Consider the following 24,074-nt stretch of genomic DNA (forward strand, 5'->3'; position numbering starts at 1 on the left):
ATGAGCTTGAAGATATGTCCAACTGCTATTTTTCTATATGAACCACAATCTTTGTCTGTTTGCTTTAAGATGGACTTATTTTCTGTTATTGCTTACAATGGACCTACATCAATAGTCCCCCTGTTGAGTTTTCTTTGTGCTGAGCAAAGAGCCTTCTTTCAGTTCAGTCTGAAGACATTTTAAAGATTGCAGGTAAATGTTCTGCTTTAAAGCTGAATGGCTGGTGGAGTGCAACTTGGCCTTTTTCTTGTTTTGAGAAATGTGAAAAAGTTTAAACTGAATAAGTGAGTTCTGCCAAAACCATTATGAAAGTGTCTTGTTTACAAACAAAATTATACACATGGAACCTGCATGGAACCTGCAGAATTTCCCATACTGCACATGGCCAAGGACCTACAGTCTGTATGCATCAAGGATACATCATTCTTTCTCATGAAATTCAATGGTTGGTGGCCTTATGACCTAAGTCGGCAAATAACAATTTATCACAGATTTAGACGCTGAACAGTAAATCATAGTGCCAAATATAATACTGATCAAACAATGTTGAGAAACATTACTGAGTGCTGTGTAAAGTTATTAGCTTGTGGAAAACACATTAACTTAGGTTCATTTGACCTAAGGCAAAAAAAATTTTTTATCCCCCCAAAAAATGTAGTTGTTTGAAGTGTCCTCAGTTTATTTTAATAAACTAGAGAGAGGATCATTCGTAGATTCAAGCTTCTCTTGACTGCATGAAAATGAATGCCTCAGACATTGGGCTTGCCATAAAATCTTAATTTCTTAAGCATACACTTCTCTGAGGGTCTTGGTTTATCTCCTTAATGAACAACTCACTCCTTCACATACAGAGACTGATGGCTTTATTTTTGAGGAAGATGTGAATGAATAGATATTTTGCCCTGAGCATCCTACCTGATTACTGCCTTATTTTCTGCTCCATGCTTTCACTGGAAGGTGAATGGACAGCTGTATTAATTCTATCAGCATTTTAGTTCAAAAGCAATGGAACACATCCACTGTAGATAGTCCTTTTGGTTTTGTGAATTACAATCAGTAGAGAACCTGGCTGACCAACTGGTTGATTATGAGCCAGCTACCTGCAGCCAAATGTCTGCTTCCATCAGGCAATCTTCTGTGATTATTGTCTTCATAATAAAGAAATATAAGGTATTCATGTCCACAGATCCTCTGCATAATTCCAGTTTTAGTGTGGAAGCTGGTGCCTCAGAAGCAGCATTCTCTGGTAAAGTTATCACTGATAGTATTTCAATTCCAGGTTATATATAAATAAAATGCTTCTACTCACAGCTGCTGATACAAAAGTGGATCTGTAAAGCTCTATAAAACTGGTATTTATAAAAACTAAGCTTCCCTTAGAAATTTGTGAAATTTCAGCCTTTGGTGGCATTTGCTCAAATTGCATGCATTGTGCACGCACCTCTTCTGCTGTATGTACATAGCTATTAAATGACTGCTGTCTCTGAAATTCTCCGAAGGTGGTGTGACTTGGTATTCCAAATTGGGGCGAAAATAATAGGGAGATAAGGATAGTGTTACATAGGTGATATGAGGTGGGATAGATTGTAAAATCGCTGTCTCTTGTGGTAGAAATACGATGTAGGTAATTAATCAGATTACAGAGATGGGGCTGACAGATTAGTTGGATAGTGCAGCAGGAAAGGTGGAAATAATAGAAAAATTCAAAGGAAAGAAAATGTGAATTTGGGGGTTTGGCCTGGCTTGGCCGGAGTTTTCAAACTGTCCCAGCCTAAGGAATCCCTGGGGATGGGGGAAGTCTACAGCACTGGAATGAGAGATGATTCCCATCTTATCTCCTCATTCCTTGGCTGTCCCTGCTGCAGTCACGTTCCAGGCACCACAAAAAATACAAAGCCATATACAAGTGTCCCTTCTGTGCACCCGCAGCTGTGTGTGTTCGACAACCCAGGATGTGCAACCAACCAACCACACCTTTAGGCGATCAGTCATACACCTTGACCTTATGATTTCCCCCAAGAAACATTTTACCAAAAATACTGGGAATCGAACATTGGGAGAAGTTGACGTTGGAACGTAGGGTAGACTGTTTCAGTTGTGGAAGCTTGAAGTGTCTCCTCCCCTTGATTAAAATCTGAAATGGAGAGAATTTGAGAGAGATTTCTCTCAAGCTAATTTCTTTCTAATTTCTTGCTTATTATTGCGACATCCACAAAGGTGGTTATCATGATAATGCTTAGATGATTTTTAACCTCTCTGTGAAAACAATTTTATATCTTCCTACAGATGGATCATAAAAAAATGTGTATAGTGCATGTGTCCATGTATGCACACTAAAAATGTATGGTCTAATTTTGTGTCTGAAGAATATCATGGAATTTAAAAATTATATTACACACTTAAAATTATTAACATTGTTTTCTCATGTCTTTTAAATTTGAAGTGACTGTATTTCCACTCAGTTTCCAAACATTGAAAAGAAAATTGCGTATTGTTTGAAAGTGGCATGAAATGCAATTATTTAACTTCCATTTCACTGGCCTGAGGAATATGATGTCTGCATCGTGTACTATTTTACATGGGCAGTTCCAAACTGGTGGCATTTCTTGATTTCTGTGCAACTGAAACTCTTTCATTAATACCTGATGTGCCTGATGACCCATCATGGAATGGACCTTGACAGATAAAGAACCACGTAAGCACTGAAATAGCAACAAATTGTATCTGGCCCTTCGGTTCTTAAGATCAATGGGAAGACTTGTAGCAGAGCTCAAATAAAAATGCAGAGGAATAATAGTAGCTGTCTGCACACTCGAGGCACCAGCATGCTCTCTGCTGATAATCACCTTCTTTCATTATAGAACCTAATGAAGGAGAAGTTTAAATGTCAATAAATGTTAAACTGAATACCCTTGCATTCAAGCAGGAAGTAGGTCACCTTGCATATACTCTCCACTGTCATCAGAGCCTGCTGTTGATTGTAAGCTAAAGAGCACACAAAACAATTTTGAAGGTCTAGTAAAATGTTAAAGTAAAATAAAGTAAAAAGAAATAAAATGAAATCACACCTGAAGCACAAACGCAAGGCTCGTTTATGAAAGATATTTCACAAGGTGTGGGTTGAAGTCGGATAACAAAAGCATGCCCTACTGGACGTCACAATGTTTGACTATTTCTAAATGTTTTTCTTCACATTTGCTCTTTTAAAATGCTGTATGCAGCAATGCTTCTGCATATCTTTCCTGGAAGGATTTGTTCAAGGTAAATTGCTTCAGGATACAACAGCAACCCAACTCTCAATTGACTCAAACGGCTGCTTTTCCCATTTCTTAATTTATTGATTACACTATTTGTTAAATTTGTTTTATGGAACATCGGACAGTTTTCTTCATTTCTCGAGTCTGGTATGCCCCGTACCACTGCTAGAGCAATCTCTGGATCTCCAGCCTCGAGGAAGTTGCAGACTAGCACATGCCGCACAATGTGCTCGGTTTCAGCCGCCTGTGCATTTCACTTCTCAAGTCCAGCTGCTGGGCTGCACAGCCTGCATATCTTACGCAGCGAGAGCAGGAGAACCACAGGCACCGACCACAGAAGTTATGATTGCCTGATGAGGTGGAGACACCCTGCCAAGTGAAAGACTTCCTTGGAGACACTGGTCAATTCAGGCTGGCCTGGACCTGAGTGAACACAGCATCTAAGAGCCTTGTTTGTTCAGATATTGCATCTTCAAAATATTCTCTAATCCACTATTATTTCTGCATCTTTACTGAAGCAATTCATGCAGTGTTTTTTGTTTGTGGATTCAATAGTGACCACACTTTGTTTTGAATCAGAAGATATTAATCAATAAATTAAATAGTTGTTTAATTTATTGATTAATAATAAGCTGTTTCTTTCTTAATCGGCCATCTGCCCAAAATGTGTTTCCTAAGCGCTGGTCCTAGTTCACTCCTCTGGTCAGTTTGTCAGAGACATCTTGTTTCACGCCTTCAATACTATGGACACTGCAATGGGGAAATATTTTTTAAGGAAGGTGAAAATCTGGGGAAACTCAACATGTATTGGGCTGCACCGTGTATACATCTAACACTGACTGCACAGTGTTCTCGGGTCATTATTGGACCTTTCCCAGCACCCATCAGGTGTCTAGTCTAGTCTAGGCTGTGGTCACATGGAGTCGCAGCTCCATGTGACCACAGAGAAGCTAGGGAAAGAGAGACACAGCCTGGAGGAGTAGATTGCACTGGGGATGCCCAGGGGAGCAATGGCAAGGCGCTTAATTTATTTTCGCCAAATATGTGTCTGCAGGCATCAATAGCAGACACGGCACGTTATAGCATGTATCCCTCTATAACACAGCCAGGAGCTCAGATGCATAGGTTATGCTGTTCTTCAGTTAGATCCAAGCACGGTAAGAACATGAGATTCAGCATTGCGAATGCCAAGTTGAGAAACTCGTCCTCCATCCATGAAGGATTTTCAGGGGAACATTTCATTACTTCAGTCAAAAGATCTTGATTTTTTTCAGTTATGCTTTTAGAAGGCTCATTTTTTTAGACGCTAGAAACTGGGATTCTAGGTTCCTTATCTGGAATTATATCCTTTTATTCCATTGATTGCTTTTCACACATATGACCGGCGTCTCCAGTCTGACAGGTTAATGCCTTGGCACGTCACATCAGGCCTAGCTTAGTTACATAGAATCATTTGCGTCCTCCTGAGCATGTGTAGGACAGTCCATCATCTGTGGAACACAGCTGTGAGTATTTCCAAACATTTCACCGAAGATAATGTCTGCTTTTGAGGCGTTGCGGACCATGTCAAGTGTATTTTATAGAATATGCAAATGCAGAGGTTGAGGGATATCCAAGGTCTTTCAAGGTCTTTCTATTGCAGAGGCATTAAGAGAAAATGGAAGTGATTGCCATGTGTTTTCCATTTTTGCTCTCTTGTACCCCTTTTTATTTTGTGTAGTTTCTTGTCTTTCTTTACATTGAATGAATCTTACAAGTTCTGGTCAGAGGTGAAAAAGAAGAGGGCAAACATCATAGCATACTTTATCATTTAATTGGATTTCAGAAAGAGACTGTCAGTTACCGTTCAGGGATAGAGTGTTTATGGAAACATAATAACAGCATTGATTTAAGCAACACTATTTTGGAATGAGTGAAAGAGATCCTTTAAAAGAGAATGATTGTTATTTTCAGAAAGCTTGACTTTTGGTGTCATTTTTTTTCTTTCTAAAATGGGATTTATGTATTAAACTAAGTCCTTTTTATTTAGGAAAGTTTTATTAATATTATTATATTACTGAACTAGCCATTCAATTAACATTTTATGCTCTTCACTTTTTGGGTTTAGAGTAGAAACTGCCCAACTGACATTGCCCAAATATTTAAGGGTATAATAGATGCTGAAATGAAAAGCCAATCAGATTTGCATCCTGACATCAAGGTGTTCTAGAGTTCAAATGTGTCCTGTGATTTTCCTATTGAGCATGTGCAGCACAGGTTATTTGTCTTCTTGTTGGGTGCTGTTAATCCATCAAGCATGAGCTCCACTAGAGAACCTATATTGTTTGGCATTGTGTCTAGGATTAGGAGGGTTTCTATAGCAACATGTCACATAGCATATTGATTGCTTGAACTGGTATTCAGGTTTTATATACAGTGGTTGGGATGGTTGTTTAATTATACTGTAAGGATGAATCTATTTTATCAGTGCCCATCTATTCATTAAATGCAGTGTGAAATATACCTCTTCCACCAAACCCCTTTGTACAGATTCCAAATCTGACTAATCCTCACCCATTAACGGGGTGTGCTGTTTAAATGTGAGCATCACAGACACTTGGAAAATATCTTAAATGAAGCAAGACACTTGTACAGTTTACTTGTACCATTTACTTGTACCAGCTTAGATTAGTTTGTTGGTAGAAATAAAGTAACACAAACACAGTTATCTTGGCAAAGATGCAAAAAGTTTTTAAAAGTTTTTCTTTAGTTTGAAATGAGGTACCGAGATATCACATAGATAAAACAGGCAAAGCTTTACATATCCTGGATCAAAAAACCTCCTTGATCTCACCGGCCCTACAGACAGTTATTTCCTCAGCTGTGGTTCATTGCAATCACATCAGCTGTGGCCCATTACCTAATTATGGACTCTTTAAGAGGTCTAGCTCCCAGGCCTAGAGAGGAGGATGTTAGGAGAGTGTTTGGGAGCTGGGCTATGCATAGTATGGTGGGTTGGTGTCTGTTTTTGATTGTTTTTGTTGTTCTCTTGCCTTCAGTGTGTTTGGTTTGTATTGGTATTTTTGTGTTTTGAAGATTTATATTGATTTGGTGTTCTCTACTAATAAAAGGTGGTAGACCAATACTTTTTTTGTTTAGTTTCTCCTGTCTGTTCACCATGTGAGCAGTGGCCACCCCCAACCCTGCCTCACAAAATGTAAAGAAGGCTTGATTTATACAATGAATGATGTGTGATCTGATTTGCATTGTTTCTAACCCATTACAGGCACGTATTTTTAAGACTCTAACATGCAGGCCATATTGCTTTACCAGGTTAATGCAGTGCAAGTTCACAATGACCATTAAGAAAAAATTTTACATATATTTTGGCACACGTAGTAAATTATTATTTACTATAGCCAGTTTGATTAATCTGGAGGTACTTTGCAGTGCTCCTCCTGGTGAAGTATGTGCATCTGGGATGCCAGCATTGTGTAGTACCCATTGTGCACCAGAATATGGAAAGATGTAAGAGGAGTGATTTATTTTGACAGTTATACTAGGGCATGATGAGCTGAAGAGGTTGACTTGTCAGTTCACTTAACTTGTGCTGAATGTGTTCAATATAATCCTGCAAATACTTGACCTTGAATATCCCAGAAACAGGAATTCTTGCTGGTGCTATTGAAAGATATAGCTGAATTAGTATGTTATGAAAAGCCTTGAAGATAAGAGAGCATAATTCAGAGATTTCTTTGATACTAGAACAGCTAAGCCAGGCACTTTTTAGGTGTAAATTACCAAGCTACTGAGAAAGAGATGCATTTGCTCGTTTGTGAGTTTTTCTATACATATGTGTTCTTTCCCACCCCACAGAAAAACACAGTCCACAGATAAACAAGCTGTAATCATTTCCTTCTAAAAAAACAGGAAGCACAGTCAAAATTGCTGCTTTTAAAATTATTTATATGTCATGTCTAGCCAATTGACTGACTGTTTGTTATTTAAAACTTGTCCTCAATTTTCCCTTTATAAAGGGTAGTGTCCATTAACTGCTTTGTTTTCTAGACTGAAAAGAGACCTTTGTGTGTGTTATTTATTTTTTTATTTTAAAAGTTTATCCAACGGACCATGTACAATAAAGCATTGACTTCAAGCTTGAAATCCGATGTACTATACAGAGATATAGCTGAACAGCTAAGGTGAACAGTGCGTATGAGTCCCTCATTACGGTTTTTACCTACTTCCATCCTAATAGGTAGTTGGAAAGCTCTACTCTATCATTTAATTAAACAGGCTGCCCTGAATGCCACAGAAGGGGGAAGAGGAGGTTAATATGAAGTCACACATGGCAGTTTGAAATTTATGCCATTAGCTATCAGTGAGGTCACACTGAGATGTGCACACCTTGGTCAATGAACATTGGTAAATTTGTGTGTGCCTGCACTAAATTGAGAGGAATAAAAGTGGCTGCACCCAAAGTGTCTACACAGCGAATAAGCAAGCTGCTTTTTGTTGGTGGTTGAAGTTTGTTTCCAAAATCAAGTAAGTTTTAAGGTTAGTAGGAAAATGCAGGAAAAATGCTTTGTTTCATAACTGCACGTACTTTTTTAACCACCCCTCTGATACTTACAAAATCGGCCAAATCATCTTCTGTTCCGACAAGTTATTTTTTCAGGGTAGAAATCCTTTACCTGCCTTGCTGATGAAATTCCACCCATTGTATAGTTCTGGTATGGAAACGCATTGCAAAAAGTTACCAGCCATGAATTAACTTTCACATGCTGACGCAGAGCGAATGGTGCAAGGTCTGATCGCCTTATTAGAAAGGAACCGGTTGGAAAGTGACAGGACAAGTAGCAGCATGGAGTTAAAAGGCATCCTTTCAGGATTTCAGCACTCAGCACAAAGAACAAGCTTAAGGCTGCTTTGGCATTACGGTCTGTGTTCTGGTATGGTGCACTAGATCAATTTCTGAGTTGACAAATTGGTATGGCCTACTTTGAGAGGAGGAAATTCAGCTGTGACAACATTCACTTTCAGGCGATGTGATGGGTACCTCCTTACATCAGTAGAACTAGCTGATATTCCGAGAGGCATCATACACATTTGAATGTATGGACTCTTTGAGACTTATTTTTTTATTTAGCTGTAACCTGATGTTGCTCATTGAAAAAATCTTGAAGTTCTTTGTACTGCTGCCATTTTCTCTTGTATAATTTCATCTCCCTAATGCACTCATTTTCACATTCATTGCATGTCATTCCTCATTTTTTACATTTTCACACAAGCAAATTTTTGTTTGCTCATAATTCATATTTCAAATAATTCCCCACTGAGTCTGTGATATGCTGTGAGTTAATTATGGTGGAATGTTATTCTACCTTCAGATGGAAGGATGGGTCTGTAGTGGTCTTTGCTGGTATTTGATTGAAATATAAAGCATGTTCTGATCACTTAAGTGCTGTCTGGGAATAATTTTAGTTGGCATATTGAAAATTAATTTAAATATGTTTTTCTCCTCTGGATATTGTAAAATATACCTATATTTTGTTTGTTCACCAATAAAATATTAATGTTTTAGTCACATGGGGGTTTCTGAAAACTGGCTATAGTAATAAAACTGAGGCCCTTCAAATCTGGCCGAGACACTGTCAATATTGCTCTCAAAACGAAAGCTGCACTTTTGATAACATCTTCCTGAAGATTAAAAAGAAGGACTTAATTTTCTGTTGGTTCTGGAAGTGAAAACAGTGTTCAATAATTCATTTTTTGATAACAGCAATTTTCCAGTTAATCGAAAAAGCAGTTTGATTCATTTTGTTTTTGTTTTGTCTTTTCTATTTGTTTATTTTTATGCCTGCACCTCGTTCTTCTCCCCGGTGTGGAATGCCCAACTGGGTTTTTATCGGCACTTCTTGCCGCAACCTCGTCTCTCATTTGAGGAGAGCGCAGATGAGCGTGCGCTTGTTTCCGAAGCATGTGATGTCGGCTGTCGCTTCTTATCGCGCTGCAGTTTACCAGTTGATACTTTGCGCAGCCGAACACATGACTTGCGGGCTCAATGGACCAGCGGGGATCACTGCTGCTCAATGAAATGTCATCCAGGCCGACTGAATCCCTCCCATCCCTGGGCAGTGCTAGAGCCAATTATACTCTCTCATGCCAGTCTGTTCTGAGTTTTCTGTTACGCTACCCTGCTGAATAGGATTTTCTCTGAGCCATGCTCCATGTTATTCTCTTCATTTATAACTCATTCATCCAACAGAAATTAATTCTGAAGACCAAATTCTGAATGCAGTGATTGAGCGAAGTTCTGAGAAGAATAAGGAATTAGCTTATCAGTCTCCATTGTGCAGTGAATCTTTACCTTTTGAGCTGTCAACATAATTGACTCTAAGACTGAAATGACAGTGATGTCTTTTTTCATGGATAAAGGATAGTGTGGCTATTATTATGATTATCCTTGTTGGTTTTCTGGGCAAATGCACTCAAGAAACCATTTCTGTTTTGTTTTACATTTTCAGACAGTGCTCTTGATGGTCCCGGCCCTAGCCTAGAACTAAAATGTCCCCACTGTTAAATTACCAGCCTAATTGGCATCTCATTTTCTAGTTTCCATGTGCTGTGGTGGTGCAGGGGATGTGCTGCTGTGATGATTGCATTCCTCAAAGCCTGCTTAATCAAGACTTGGCTGATGGTTAATTTGGTAGTTAATAAATTATTTTATAAATGATATTTAATATGTTAAATAGTTAGCACCTTGCTAAAGATAAGGAATACATTTGGCCCAAGGCTATCGACTGAAACCCACAATTGTGTGTTGGCAATGCAACGGTCTTGACTCGGCAAGGCAATAGCCGTGCCAGTGGCATCCATTCTGAAAAGGGCAGCAACAGTGAGTCTGTCACACCTGAGGAGAGAGCAACCCCACTCTCCAAACCCCATTCATCAACACGCCTGCACTTTCCCCTCTCTCTTTACCCAGCATTATTCACTGCTGCTTTAGGAGTGTTTCTCTTTGCGTCACACACTAAGGAGGAGTTGTGTCGTTGGCAGGATTTACGAGCGTGTGATAGACCCTCCACAGATGGACCTGACCCTGGGCAGCGGAGTGTGGCTGGGACAGCATAGCCACAAACACGGCCTGTTCAAGGTAAGAGCACCATGACACCATGTCTGCACACCCAAAATTGCACTACTCATTCCAAAACAGTGAAATCCAAAGATGCCATGATGAACTGTAATGTGGACTGTGTTACTTTCTACAGCAGACGTGCTGTCGGAAATGCATCAGTTAGTAACCGCAGGTTATGAGGTCATGCACCTATCGTACATCGCTTTGGATAAAAGCGTCTGCCAAATAAATGTAATGAAATGTAATGAGCACCTTTCATTAATAGGGTCTTTTGTTTCAAACTGTGTTATCAGTTGCATGTGTTATGGCAAAAAGTGCAGCTTTGCTTTTTTAAGCAAATAACCTTGCCTACACAGAGTTTAAAAAAAAGAAGTAATGGGACATACATATACATATATATATATATATATATATATTGCTTCGTACTCTGCAATTTTTGATTTGTAATCAAATGCGTATGTGGTCAAAGTGCTCATTCTCAGCTTTTATTGTAGGATGTTTTTATACATTCTGGTTTCATCATGTAGAAATTACAGCACTGTTTATGCAAAGCCCCCCAGGGCACTGTAATGTTTGGGACAAATTACTTCACAGGTGTTTATGATTAGCCAGGTGCATTCAATTGCTTCCGTACTGCAGGTGTAAGAGAGCTTTCTGTATCTAGTCTTGATTCAAGGTTTTTGATTGATTTTGGAGTCTATGATTACCATTTGTCAACATGAGGACCAGAGTTGTGCCAGTGAAAGTCGAGGAAGCCATTATGAGGTTGAGCAATCAGGGGGAAAAAACAATGAGAGACTTAGGCCAAACCTTAGGCTAACCAAAATCAATTGTTTGAAACATCATTAAGAAGACAGCACTGGTGAGCTCAGTAATCTCAAAGGGCCTGGTAGGTCAAGGAAAACCTCTACAGTTGATGGCAGAAGAATTCTCACCATAATGAAGAAAAGCACCAAAACACCTGGCCGACAGATCAGGAACACTTTACAGGAGACAGACGTGGATGTGTTAGTGACTGTCCGCAGAGGACTTTACAAACAGAACTACAGAGGCTACACTCCTGATGACCCAATGTCTCCAAACTCATTTGACAGCACTTCATCCCACAGCCAGACAATGATCCCAGACATACCCCAAAAGCAACAAATTAATGTTTTAATGTTTTTAAAAAACATTATTTTTGACTGGGCAAGTCAATCACTTGAACTGAATCCAACTGTACATGCATTTCTTTTGCTGAAGACATAACATATGGCAACCAGCTCCCAAAACAAGCAGGAGCTGAAGATGTTTGCAGCATAGGCCTGGCAGAGCATCACCAGAGAAGATGCTCAGCACCTGGTGATGTCTGTGGGTCACAGACTTTGCATGCAAAGGATATGCGACAAAGTACTGAACATGAATACTTTCATTTGGATAACATTAATGTGTCCCAAACAATATGATACCCTGAAATGATGGGCTATGTATAAAAAGTGCTGCTATTGCTGTAATTTCTACATGGTGAAACCAAAGTGTATAAAAATATGTCTTTGTCCCAAACATTATGGAGCTCACTGTATATATGACAGCCCAAGCCCAAGAGGGGTGTGTTGCCTTCACGTTTTTCATTTTATACAAAAGCGCCATGTGTTAAGGGTCCTTTGTTAGAAAAGAGATGGCAAAGTAAACCTGCAGTAGTTTATCACTGTTCTGGTGTTGAGGGAAATAATAAGAAAAGAAGAGGAATGACTTCACTGGTTAGTCTTTGTGTTAGTCTATGTGTAATGTGATATGGAGCAGACGTAGCAAATTATCTGCATCTATATTTGTGTGCAGTGAATTTACTGTACTGTGGAATTGTGGGGGGAAACCCATATACTTGTTTGTAAGAAAGAGCCTTTCCAGAATAATGATTAATATACAATATAACGGTTAATTTATCCATTTATAGATGGAATTAAGGTAAAGGAATATATCTTGGTTTCATTTCCTACTGTAGGTCTCTTTACCTCTGCTTATTTCATAGCTCCTGCCTCTCTCTCTAGTTCTCTCTCTTGTTGTCTGGCCCACTTGCTCTTTCTCGCTCTCTGTCTTTCTTCCTCTAGTGCACTTTCATGCTCTCTATCTCTCTTTGTCTGCAGTTTCCCTCTAATTACTGTTAGTAAAACGAGCATAGCTATTCCTTTGGGAGACTTTACGGCAGTGCAGAGACAGATAGAGGTTACAGTGCTACCTGTCTCACACCTTCCAGATCCTTCTGAAAGGACAGCTGGTGAAAGAACTGCTTGCAATTATTATTTTTTATTTCTGCATTGATTAACACCAGTGTATTATTCTGCATTATAAATGCATACAGGCAAGGTGATAATGCAGCAGGATTGCTTTGGAGTGCTCTCCTGTATCAAGCCAATGCAGGCAAATTACCTGTAATTTAAATGTGCCAATATCATACTAAAGAGCCATAAGTGGACAATTAAAAACAAGGCTACACAAACACACACTTGCACACGTACAGTACACATCTACTTACAAGCATGGTATTTACCGTCCTAGTATGACTGTTCAGTGTTTTCTGGATGTCAAGGAAGACCAGATTATTTGAAATGCTTTGCTGAAAACCATGCAGAGCAAAAGCAGCTGTCATATTTGCTTGTTTGTTTGTTTGTTGTAGGTCTGTAGACAGTACTACTCTATATACAGCCTGTCTAATAAGCAGACATCAAACTTGTTTCACTTAATATGGGTTGCATTTTTTTGTGTGATGTGAATATATTGTTGCATAAATATGCACGACATGACAGTCCTTAAAAAAGAAGAGTTATGTTTAAGTTCCAGTTCTGTGTGCCAACTGGAATAATGGTCCAATGCTTACCTTGGTTTTAAACTTGATGCTATTTAATTCATTTTTATAATAAAATGTGTGTCTTCTTGAATGATTATTAAACTTTAATACATTTTCTTGTTTTGGAAGTATTTAAACCTTTCCATGAAACACATTTTGGCACGGAAGGCTATTTTTATCGCTGAAAACCTCAATAATATTTCAGCATTTACTGCAGTACTACCAAACATTTTTCATCATAATGCAGTCATGGGTCCCAGATTTTTGCAAGTCCAATATAGCAGGGATCTTCCTTACACATTGAAGATGACATTAAGGTATATTTTCACTCACCCCCAGTACTATATATCATCCAGATAATTTAGCTGAGATCTGATATGTTTTCTAGATATCTGCTGCAACTCACCCCATTACACTCGACCTCAACGAGTCCCTTTTGCGGCCTTAAACACCAAAAGTTTACATTCGAAAAAGTCAACGTCTCTTTCCAAATATCATTTTTTTCCAGATGCATGTGTCTGTTGGCTAGTAGCCCCCCAACACCCCGTGCCGACTGCCGCCGATGACTGTATAGTTCCAAACAAATACAATTTATTTTGGCTAATTATAATGAAAGTTCTATCCAGTTTGTACTTTGTTGTAAGTACTTTACAAATAGCCAGAAATTATCTTTGACATTATTTATCATTTTAGTGCCAATTGTTACCATGCTGTAAATCATAGCCACCATCCTGTTTTTGCCGACTATCTGAAATTTCTGTTGTACAAGGTGGCCTGGATTATTTAGTATTCTACTCCTTGCGTATTTTAATACAAGTAGCAGTTGTCGGTTTAATCTTCAGTGTTAGCCATTAGCACTTAATGGGAAAGCCTCACTATTTCTTTGTCGCAATTCATTATCAGTCTGCCGTAATAAGTACATGCCAGCTGTATCCAGGAGCCAAATGATGAGATAATGGTGGTGTGTCAGACATTCAAGTGGTGAGCTCATTGGAGGTTTTTGATGTACGAGGTCCTGTTTTAATAGTGAGTAGGTTTTGTGTTTGCTTTGGTCTGCTGGCATTCAGTGCATGTTTCTTTGCATAAATATGGATTAGATTGCTTGTTATGCAATGACTGGTGTGTATGTGTTGATTTCATTAGCATATGTATTGATTTGGTAACATACAGTTTGGTTTAATTGAATATGGATGTTTTACTTTTGTGTGTATATTGGTTTGAGTAGCCTATGTATAGATTTTCCAGCATATTGACTGGTTTTAAATGCCTAGGTCATTTAAAAATACCAAAAAACCCCTCCTCCTAATAGCCAGGTCTATAATTGTAGGTTTGATGATCATGCATTATGCTTGTTATTGGGAATAAATAACGCCTACAATTGTTTTGCCTTGCTAAAGTTCACCTTCAATGCACACACCAGCAAACATATATTTGTGTGTGTGTGTGCGTGTGTGTGTGCAGTACACACACACACACACACACAGAATTATCCCATCCCTTCTGGTTGTAATTAATGAGAGCATAGTCATGTGTTTTTTTTTTTTTACCTTATTTCTGTTGAAAATACTTCTTTGAACCTTATACAGCTTTTTTTGTTTTCTGAAGAGTGTTTATTGAGATCTGCATTTTTTTGTTTATTTTGAGCCAATTTACTATTTTTTCTTTCTGGTTCTTGAGCAGAGTCGTCTTAGATGATTACTTGCAGTGCAAATGACACGATTGCTGCAAAATGCACTGCATTGGTAAAGTTTATGACACGCATCGTAATTACGACAGACGTTTTCCCGTCTTTAGGCTAACATGTGGCACAGAGAAAACGAAGACAATGGAAAGCTGTTGACCTGCATAATCATCGTCGAGTATTGCATAATTGCACGTTACATGCCTATAGCTTTGTCCTGGTAGGTATTCCAGTTCTCTGCTGTCAGGGATGAACGGGGCAGCGCCTACGTTGGCACAGTTTAGCCTCGTGAATGACTGAGCAGGGAGGGATATGAGGCTTTATGAGTTTGCATGTTGATAGACACGCTGCGGCGTCGTTGTTGCGGATGGCAGGCGATGAGATGAGGTGGTTTATGGTCCCCGTCTTACAGTGCCCTCCCGGTGCCCCGCCATTCAGAGCCAGGGCAACCTGCTCTACACGTTCAGCCCCCTGTCAGACACCGGAGCAGGGAATTTCAGTCAATGAGACGTGACCGTACACTGATGCTCACTGACAAGCACACTCCAGGGTCATTACCCCTTCATCCGGTCCTGGTAAATAGTCCATGTGTACACAGTCACTCTGAATAAACCATTTATTGAAATAAACCATTTTTGGACACTGATGAATTTATGAGAATGGAATTCTGGATTGGACACATTTGACTCGTAGTGTGGTGTCACTGCGGTTTATTATTATTTTTTTGTTTGTTTTTTAATTAAAATAATATAAATTATACTTGTAAGCTTTCATGGGAATTCCTGTCAAAGACCCAGTCAAAAGTACTGATGAATAGATCACAAAACCATGGGTGTCATCTTGACCGGTAACACTAGCAGAGTTTCTGCTGGAGCAAGTCATTTTTAATGTCCTACTGTCTGTACAGATGCGGTTAAATTAAAATGTACTTTTGTATCTTTCTGCCACTTCAGGGTATCATTCAAGATGTCAAATTAATCTTTACTCCAAATGGATACATCACACAGTGTCCGAACTTGAATCGCAGTAAGTACACCAGCTCTCTGACTTGTTACCCAGGGGAGCGTGGCTGTGGGGGGGGGGGGGGGGGGGGGGGGGCTTTAGAGATGTATGTGCCCACACGATTCAGCAGAACAGCTTTCTGATGTGTCTTAGTGAAGCCTGAATACATTATTTTTAGTCTTTCGTTCTAGTCTTTATTTTAGCCTTTTTTGCTAATATTCAGTTTTTAGTTTCTTGTGAAGAGCCTGTAAAAATTGAAACCCTGTAATGTACAATTCTTTTAAAAGCCTTTGAGGGCACGCTACTTGTATCGCATTGCCTTTCAAAGCCATAATAATATGGCAATTTGTCTTTTTTTACAGTCAGGAATATTGATGTGGAGGAAAGGGCCCATTTTATCAAGTGAAGCCAGTAATCCCACAAGACTGTCTATTCAGGCAATCTCTTTTCTCAGTTGAACATTGGTCTCAGCACAGAGTGGTCCTTTCAGTCAATGAACAGGGAGCAGAAATATAGCTTGTACAGTTAAATTTGATTTGTCTTTTGAGTGTGTATGCGTGCTGTTTTCATGTCATATAACATGGGTGCATTTATATTAAATCTCTGGTTTTCCCCAGTTTATAATGAATGGGCATGCATCTGTTCTCACAGTTTCTCAGAAATTTCCTTTTCCTTTGACCATAAGTAGGCACACACAAAAAATGGAAACCTATTTGTATTGTGCTTGATGCTTGTTCAACACAGGGTTTTGTTTTCATTTTTAACAGTTTATAATTACCACTCAGCATTTAATATGAGGGAAGGGATGATTCAAATTTTCCGGGTCGTTGCGCTGACCCTGAAGTCACCCAGTCGTAGCTGAACTGAAATTACATGTCAGTTTATTTCCTTGGCCATTTGAGTTGTTGACAGTGTTTCATCTTAGTATCTCTATCTTTCTTTCCCCCTCTCTTTGCTCTGTCTGCTCTCTGTTCTCTGTCAATCTCACTCTACTTTTGTCCTGTTGAGCCTGCCCAACTTGTAGTGATTTCCTGAGCCTGGTGCAAGGGATCATGGATCTGCAAGAGCTGCTGGCTAAAATGACACTGAAGGTTAGTGTTGCAGTTATACCCTGGGTGGGGCCAAAGATATGCGGGGTGTCCAGAGACAGCATTCAGGATATGTTATGTGTCTGAAATGATTTTTAATGGGAACGTTTAATTTACTGGCTGTACTGAAATTATTTCCTTAGGAGATGTGCTCGCGCTGGGCAACTCACAGCTCTTCCAGTTCCAAATTCAACACCCAGTAATTAACAAATTAATACATGAAATGTATTCACAAACAACCTGTCACAAAGCAAACCAATTAGTTTACTGCTTTATGACATTTCGAGCACATGTAGCATAAAATAGAACTAGAACAACTAGAGTTCCAGGTCTAGGGCCTCCCCGGTGGCGCGAGCAGACAAAGCGCTAGTCCTCAGTGCTGTAACATACCCTACAGAGCAGAATTTTATCCTGGTTTTGTTTGTGCGTACTGGACTGGATGTCCCATGGCACCATGTCTAATTACCCATGGGGTCATCCAGGGAGATGTGGTTTCAGCTGGCAGGGCATCTCTCACCTCATTGCGCATTAACCATTCCTCTAGCTAATCAGGGACCTGTAGTCTGCCTTGCCAACTGTGTGTCTATTGTCATCCACTGGTCCTTTGCTGGGGAACTGTGCAGCACTGAAGAGAGTCAGCCGGCAGAGGCTGTTTTCAGAGGACATAACTATCAGGCAGAATGAAAAAGTTCTTTTTAAACAAAGTTTAGTTTTTCGTATTTCAGTTGACATGTCAAATGTCACACGTGATCTAAAGACCCTAAAATGTGGTGATTAAAGATGCAACAAAGCTTTAATATCTGTGCTGAGGTTGTGAATCTTTTGGACAAACCCATGATTATCAACTACAGATAATCATAGGAATGCATTGTGTGAGTCATCCCAGGTTTTACCAGTGGTTATTTACAGTACCTTCTTGTTGGTGGCTTTTAATTGCTACAGTAACCTGGCCATAGTAAGACCTGTGATGGCTCAAATTCCTTGGGAGTGCTGTCTGTATTACAGCACACAGGTCATGACACATTTATCCACCATTTTCCCATTATGAAACCATAAAAACTGAGTAGGTGTGCATAGTTTCCCAGGCCATTGCCAGGTGACTGTGCTGTGCTGTACAAAACTGATGTTTTGCTGGCCCGTCTTATGCAGTCTTTCGCTTCGTACCACAGTTAATTACAGATATATTCATTATTTTTTTTTTTACAGTAAAGTATGGATATGAGTCACAGCAGGTGTCGGTGCTTCATAGAAACAAAAATTTACATTTGCACAAAAAGTTTTCAAAAATGAACTGCGGAAAGGCACTCACGACTGCGGGGGATAAACATTTTCTTTCGGAGACGAGGCTATTTGCAATTTGTTTGGGCGCAGAGGAGCTGGGAAGTGGAAAAGGGTCGTTTTTTTTGTCGCATCCACCGTCTTTCCTGCAGTGTGAAGATGCATCCAACCTGCTTTCATAGTCAATAAGCAGATTAAATAAGCAGACATAAGGAGATTAAAGGTTTTGATCTCATGCTGTTGCATGCTGCTCGGTTTTTGGTAAAAGAAGAGGATTAATATTATTATGCAGGCCCCGCCGAACCATGGTGACTGGGGGTGATTTCACACCTACATCATTTGGTTTGGATTTTCTGACCTTTTTGTTCATTTTGTTTGGATCATTTTGACTGGTGTGGTATCATGTGGAATCTGGTACAGACCAAAGAAAATGCAAAAGGTTCACCAAAAAGCGAATCTCGGCCCTCTTCATTCGGACTGTGGTGCGTATCGTTTCCTGTGTGAGAACTGTTTCTATACAGTCTGACCAAGTAGAGTAAATCACAATGTCTGCACTGTGTTATTGGTTCACAGCAGGTTGTTTGAGTTGTGTTTTTGATTTTGTATTGTCATTTTTGCAATCAATAATTGATTCGACTAAGGTAAATTCCAGAATTATGAAACACATTTGCCATTTGTATGTTTTTTTATTTTATTTATTTTTTTTTTTTACATCAACCAAACGAAAACATACTTTCATGTCAAAAGAGATATAGAATAACTATGCTTGGAGTAATCAATTAAATTATTTTCATTTCATTTTTTTCATTGTATTGAGCTGTGTTTGTGTGTGTGTGTGTGTGTGTGTGTGTGTGTGTCTCTCTCTCTGACATGAGCCCAACTAGAACATTATCTGATGTGCAGTGAATGTGCAGCTCTGATACAACATTAGAGCCACTGCAGCTAGGCAAACATATTTACTCCGTAGCACTTTGCAAGGGCTAGGCTATATGGCATTGTAATCATGAATGCCTACCTCACTAGTCTGGCATCATACACCACGTAGTGCTGCTGAGTGGAACAACAGAGAAAACCATAAACAACAAGGTCGCAATTGCCCACCAGTGGTGCTCCATTCTGCTTGCCTTGCTGTGATTTAAATTTTTATTGTATTCCTGCCGAAAGGTCCGTTTTGTATTTGGTTATGAGAAACTAACTGGGCCAATAGAATGCAACAACCCTTGTGGTCTTTGGTTGAGACTTTAAAAGCACTATTATATGTGAAAACACCCTCATGCTTGAACTCCATAAACTGGGTCTGTTATAATGGAAAATTTTTTACTGTGCTACTGTAACAGCAGGGAGCACGTAAAATCGTTAGAATACTCTCTTCTTCCAGCGCAATATCGCACATTGCTTTAAATTTCCCTTTGGATATTGTAGTCTTGCCTGTTCTAATAACCCGGAAAAAGCAAACAAGGAACCAACATAACATGATACAGCTTGGTAAACTTGAATAATTCGATGCAATAAAATTTTCAATTCACGTTGTGGAACAGCGGATCACAACAACAACAACATCAAAAAACATATTAACCAGTGGCTTGTTGGATTTCATTGTCAATACACTTTTCATGAAGGCAGTTCGACAGCACTGCCTCTTGTTTTAATAACAGTGGAACACATTGAAAGCATATTGGATGTCGAAGTAAACCATATACTGTGTATTCTATTGACAATCCATATGCTGGAACCATTCCTATTCAAATACTGTTTAAGTAATCGATGTGCAAAAATTAATAAATGACAATTTTTGAAAATAATTTTCTGCTTTGCCAAATCAAAAATTATTGACAGAATGCGCAATTTATTAACACAACTTAAATTATTTCATTTTTCTGTTTATTGTAAGTTAAATGATAAAAGTAATGACATGGATATCCTTTTGCTCAGCCTAACAAATATCTTGCTGCCTCACATAAACCATTTATGTCAAATGAAATAAATGTCTGTTCTTTCTGCTGATGAAAAACATTGCCTGTCTGAATGGTATGAGTGTGAAAATAGATGGAAAGAAAGGTGCTGAGTCCAGAAATGTCCACCAGGCTACACTCTCAAAATTTCTGGGGACAACATGGGGACAAAATCATGCACAATTGAAGTGGAAAGAAAACAAATGTAAATTGACGAGGCTGGTTTCCAGTAGTTCTTCATTTCTTAGCCCCTTGTGCAGTTTGCACTTTTTCATCATTGCCTGCCTCTCATTATTGTTCATTGTGACGTGTTAACATTTTGCATTAAAACTGTAAAATAGAAGCAATAAATAACATTTAAATGATCATAACAGACTGGATGTGGCCTTTAGTGTCTTTGAATTTTAATGTTAGCTGTTATTAGCACTTACTTGTATTATGGTAGTACTTACTGCTGTAATTATGTACCCAGATGTGCATGTTGGTGTGTTGATGCATGAACGAAAGTGGACTGTAAAAGTGTGATCATTTTCTGTTTATTTTTGGTGAACTGCCAGTTCTGGATTTAGGGCTGCTTAGACAACCATGGGAAAAACTGTCTAATAACAGACAACTGGAGCTGTCTGAAGCATATCTTTTACAGTAGGAAATGTCTGCAGTGTTGTAAATCCCACACTGTGCATAAAAGGGGGACCCTAGCTGTTCTGAAATGTTTCAGTCTGCAAATGTGTCTGATTTACAGGCTCTGATGATTGAGTCTGCATTCCACTTGTGATGCCTGATCCACATAACCCAAAATAGGTCCTGTTTGGAATCATTTGCAAATAAGCAAAGATAGTGGATAATCCAATCCAATCACATAACTCGCTTGTTTTTGAACAATGAAAATGCACAGTTCTGAGAAGCGAATTGATTATTTATTCACAATTAAGAACCCATAACGTCTATACTCACTTTGAATCTGTTCTAAATGAATTACTGCAGTACTAGTTGACAGTGTTTCTGGTTCACTATGAAGAACAGTTGTTGAACACATTTTGTGATTTTAGAGAATACCGCATGCTTGATTTTATTACATAATTTATTGAAGTCAGAATTGAAAAATAATTAAGCTTGGCTTTCCTGCCAGTAATTACATTTGAATGTGTCTGTGATTTATTCTCTGCCTGCCCCTAGTGAATTAAGTGGGAAATGAGGTCTTTGTAAGAGGAAGAAAAAGATGATACCACATAGAACAAAGCATATTGAATCTTGTTATGCCTTGAGACATACTGATTTGCACATTGAAGCTGATTGTAGAAAGGCTGTTTAATATTTTTTTTAATTAAACAATTAAAGTATCATATTGTTATAGTGATGTATAAATATTTGTTCTTTACCAAATGAGTAAATAGAAAAATGCAGTTGTTCCTCAGAGATGCAAACCTCTGAGTTATGGTCTGACCAGCTGACCAAATACTCCATGAAACCAGAAGTAGCATACATTTACACCATATCAATGTCAAGCTCTTTATTATCATTACCAATGCAAAAAATGGCTAGCATTATACTGACAACCATTCCATTGATTAAAAAAGCTTGAAATGCTAGACAAAGGGGCATGCCTCAGCACTATTGCGAAATGGCACAATATGTAAAAAAACAAGTGTTTGACATAAACAGGCAGAAAAACATGAGTTTGCAAAAGAAAACTAAATTGAAGGTCACTTTAAAAAAAGGATCAGAAAGCCAGGATTGGAAAAAAATGTTTTGTTCAAATGAGATCCCGATTTCCACTGTTTTGATTACAAATTAAAATAAGCTTAATAGCTATAAAATGAGAGTAGCCTAAAAAATAAGGTGACTGGAATGGAAGTACCACTCCCAGTCAATTTTGTCCAATTCTTTTGTGCATTTTCACAAGCACATACGAGCCTGTGGTTAAGACTGGAACTAATAATCAATAGTAATAGACAGCTCTTCTTCATAAATTACTGCTGGTATACTGAGTTTGCACAATAAAGTGTAAATTCACTGCACATTAGCATTTTAAAAGCAGTTTCACCACTGAAAATTCTTCAGCACCACTCTGTCCTTTTATTGGGTTATTGATCTGGCCCTGAAAACAGGGTTGTTGAATGGCAGATTTTCTCCAGCATTACCATTATATTAGATCATTTTTGCATAATGATTCTTTTTTGTCCTTTTCTTGGCACATGTTAAAGACTACAAAATTGCACAGTATAGATTTTTCCACTATGTGCAATGAAAAAAAAGTTCTTTAATGTGTATATTCCCTTCATGCATGTGGCCCCAGATGAACAAAAGCAGGAAAAAATGACGAGCTATTTAGTTAGTGAATGTTAGGCTATATGCCTCACCCTAACTTTTACCTTGTTTCCTTTCTAGTTCTTATGCAGTTCCATGAGCTGTCCTCATACTCAGAGCTTGGTAAAATAATGAGCTAGCCTGATAAAAACCAAGATTACAGCTGCCAAAGGGGGACTGCTTTTGGAACTCCATAACACTCAATACATGAGTAGATTGGAGTACGATTAGGTTTTAGGATTTTATTATGAGTTTTTTATTTGTTTAGGAGTTTTTCTTTTATTTTGGAGTTTGCAAGGTTTACTATGAAGTAGTGCTGAAACCAACTTTTTCATGGGGTTTCTGCTAACGTGCAAATTAGCTAGATAGTCCTGCAGTGAAGTTTTCAGAGGCCTGTTAGTGCTATGTTTGTAGCGGAGACTAACCTAAAAATGGAGTGCCTTGCAATGTTTAGATATTTTATTTACTTTCTGTGAGCTGCCTGGGTCATGGGCATTTGAGTGCCCTCTGCTTGTCTGTTCAGGGCCCTTTTCATTTGAAACTGTTGAAACTGTCACGGTACGCCTCTGTGCTGGGGTGATCTGAGTCGACTTTTGCAATGGGAAAAAAAATGAATTGTTGTTGAAAGATCTGTAAGCTTGAAGTTCTCTGAGATTGAGACATTGAGAGATTGTCAAATTCAGCATTGTGCCCTGCTCTTTGTGCGACCTTTTCTGTGATCAATAGAAGTGCATCAGGTAGATAGAGTGCCTTTAAAAGGTTTCTAAGTAAATGCCAGCAGATCTTAGGAGCGGTCAGACTGAAAGCCACGACATTCATGGATTGTCATCTGTGACTGGGCCTCTGTGACACATGTGTATGTTTAAAAAAAAACCAGTTTCTTCGGTTTCTGTGATGAGGAAACAGTTGACTTGCGGGAGTTGTTGGGGGTGTGATACTATCGGGCCTGCGTCTGATCATCAGATCCCACTTTTGATCTGTGTTTGTTGACACTGTCTCCGTGCACAGGGGTGTAAGGGCAGAGGTGGAGGGCAGAAAATGCTTCATTGCCTTGGATAAAAGTGTGTTCGGTTTTTATCTTCTCAAAGCCTGGTGCCGTTATTTTTTCGTCAGTTGAATTACGCCGAATCGAGACTCAACCAGCTGGAGGGCTGTCACTGTGAGAAGACCTGCAAGGTGAATGGCATGGTGTACCGGGACAGTGAGCAGTGGGTGGAGTCAGAGAACTGCAGAAACTGCACTTGTAAGGTAGGGCTCTGCCAAATTGAATCTGTACCAATACAGTGACCCACCTATTTTATGTCACTTCACGCAACCAACAACAGACAGTGAATGTATCTAGATGAGGAATTTCATGGGTTGCATCGATGGATGTAGGGGTTAAGGTGAACATAGTACTGGGTATTAGCCATCTTCTGCTGCCATTCTGCTTAACTACCTTAGTTGATTATAGGATTTAGCATTGAGACCTTTGAATGTCCTGAATTATACAACATAATGTAATTCCAAACGCACCTCTGAGTGCTAGAGTTCAATTGGATATGCAAGTACTAAATTGACCAATACAA

General features: G+C 39.0%; 1 protein-coding gene across 2 annotated transcripts in view; it reads left to right on the forward strand.

Moving 5' to 3' along the window:
- The window catches only part of LOC135255269 (protein kinase C-binding protein NELL1-like), a 175,596-nt gene that overhangs the window by 43,997 nt on the left and 107,525 nt on the right, over positions 1-24,074 (forward strand). For both annotated transcript variants that reach the window (XM_064336215.1, XM_064336216.1), the window contains exons 5-8: positions 10,296-10,392; positions 15,833-15,905; positions 16,890-16,972; positions 23,620-23,754. In XM_064336215.1, the coding sequence (XP_064192285.1) occupies positions 10,296-10,392; positions 15,833-15,905; positions 16,890-16,972; positions 23,620-23,754 (388 nt within the window). The remainder of the gene's footprint in view (positions 1-10,295; positions 10,393-15,832; positions 15,906-16,889; positions 16,973-23,619; positions 23,755-24,074) is intronic.

This window comes from Anguilla rostrata, chromosome 5 (genome assembly GCF_018555375.3).
Source record: "Anguilla rostrata isolate EN2019 chromosome 5, ASM1855537v3, whole genome shotgun sequence".
Lineage (NCBI taxonomy): Eukaryota > Metazoa > Chordata > Actinopteri > Anguilliformes > Anguillidae > Anguilla > Anguilla rostrata.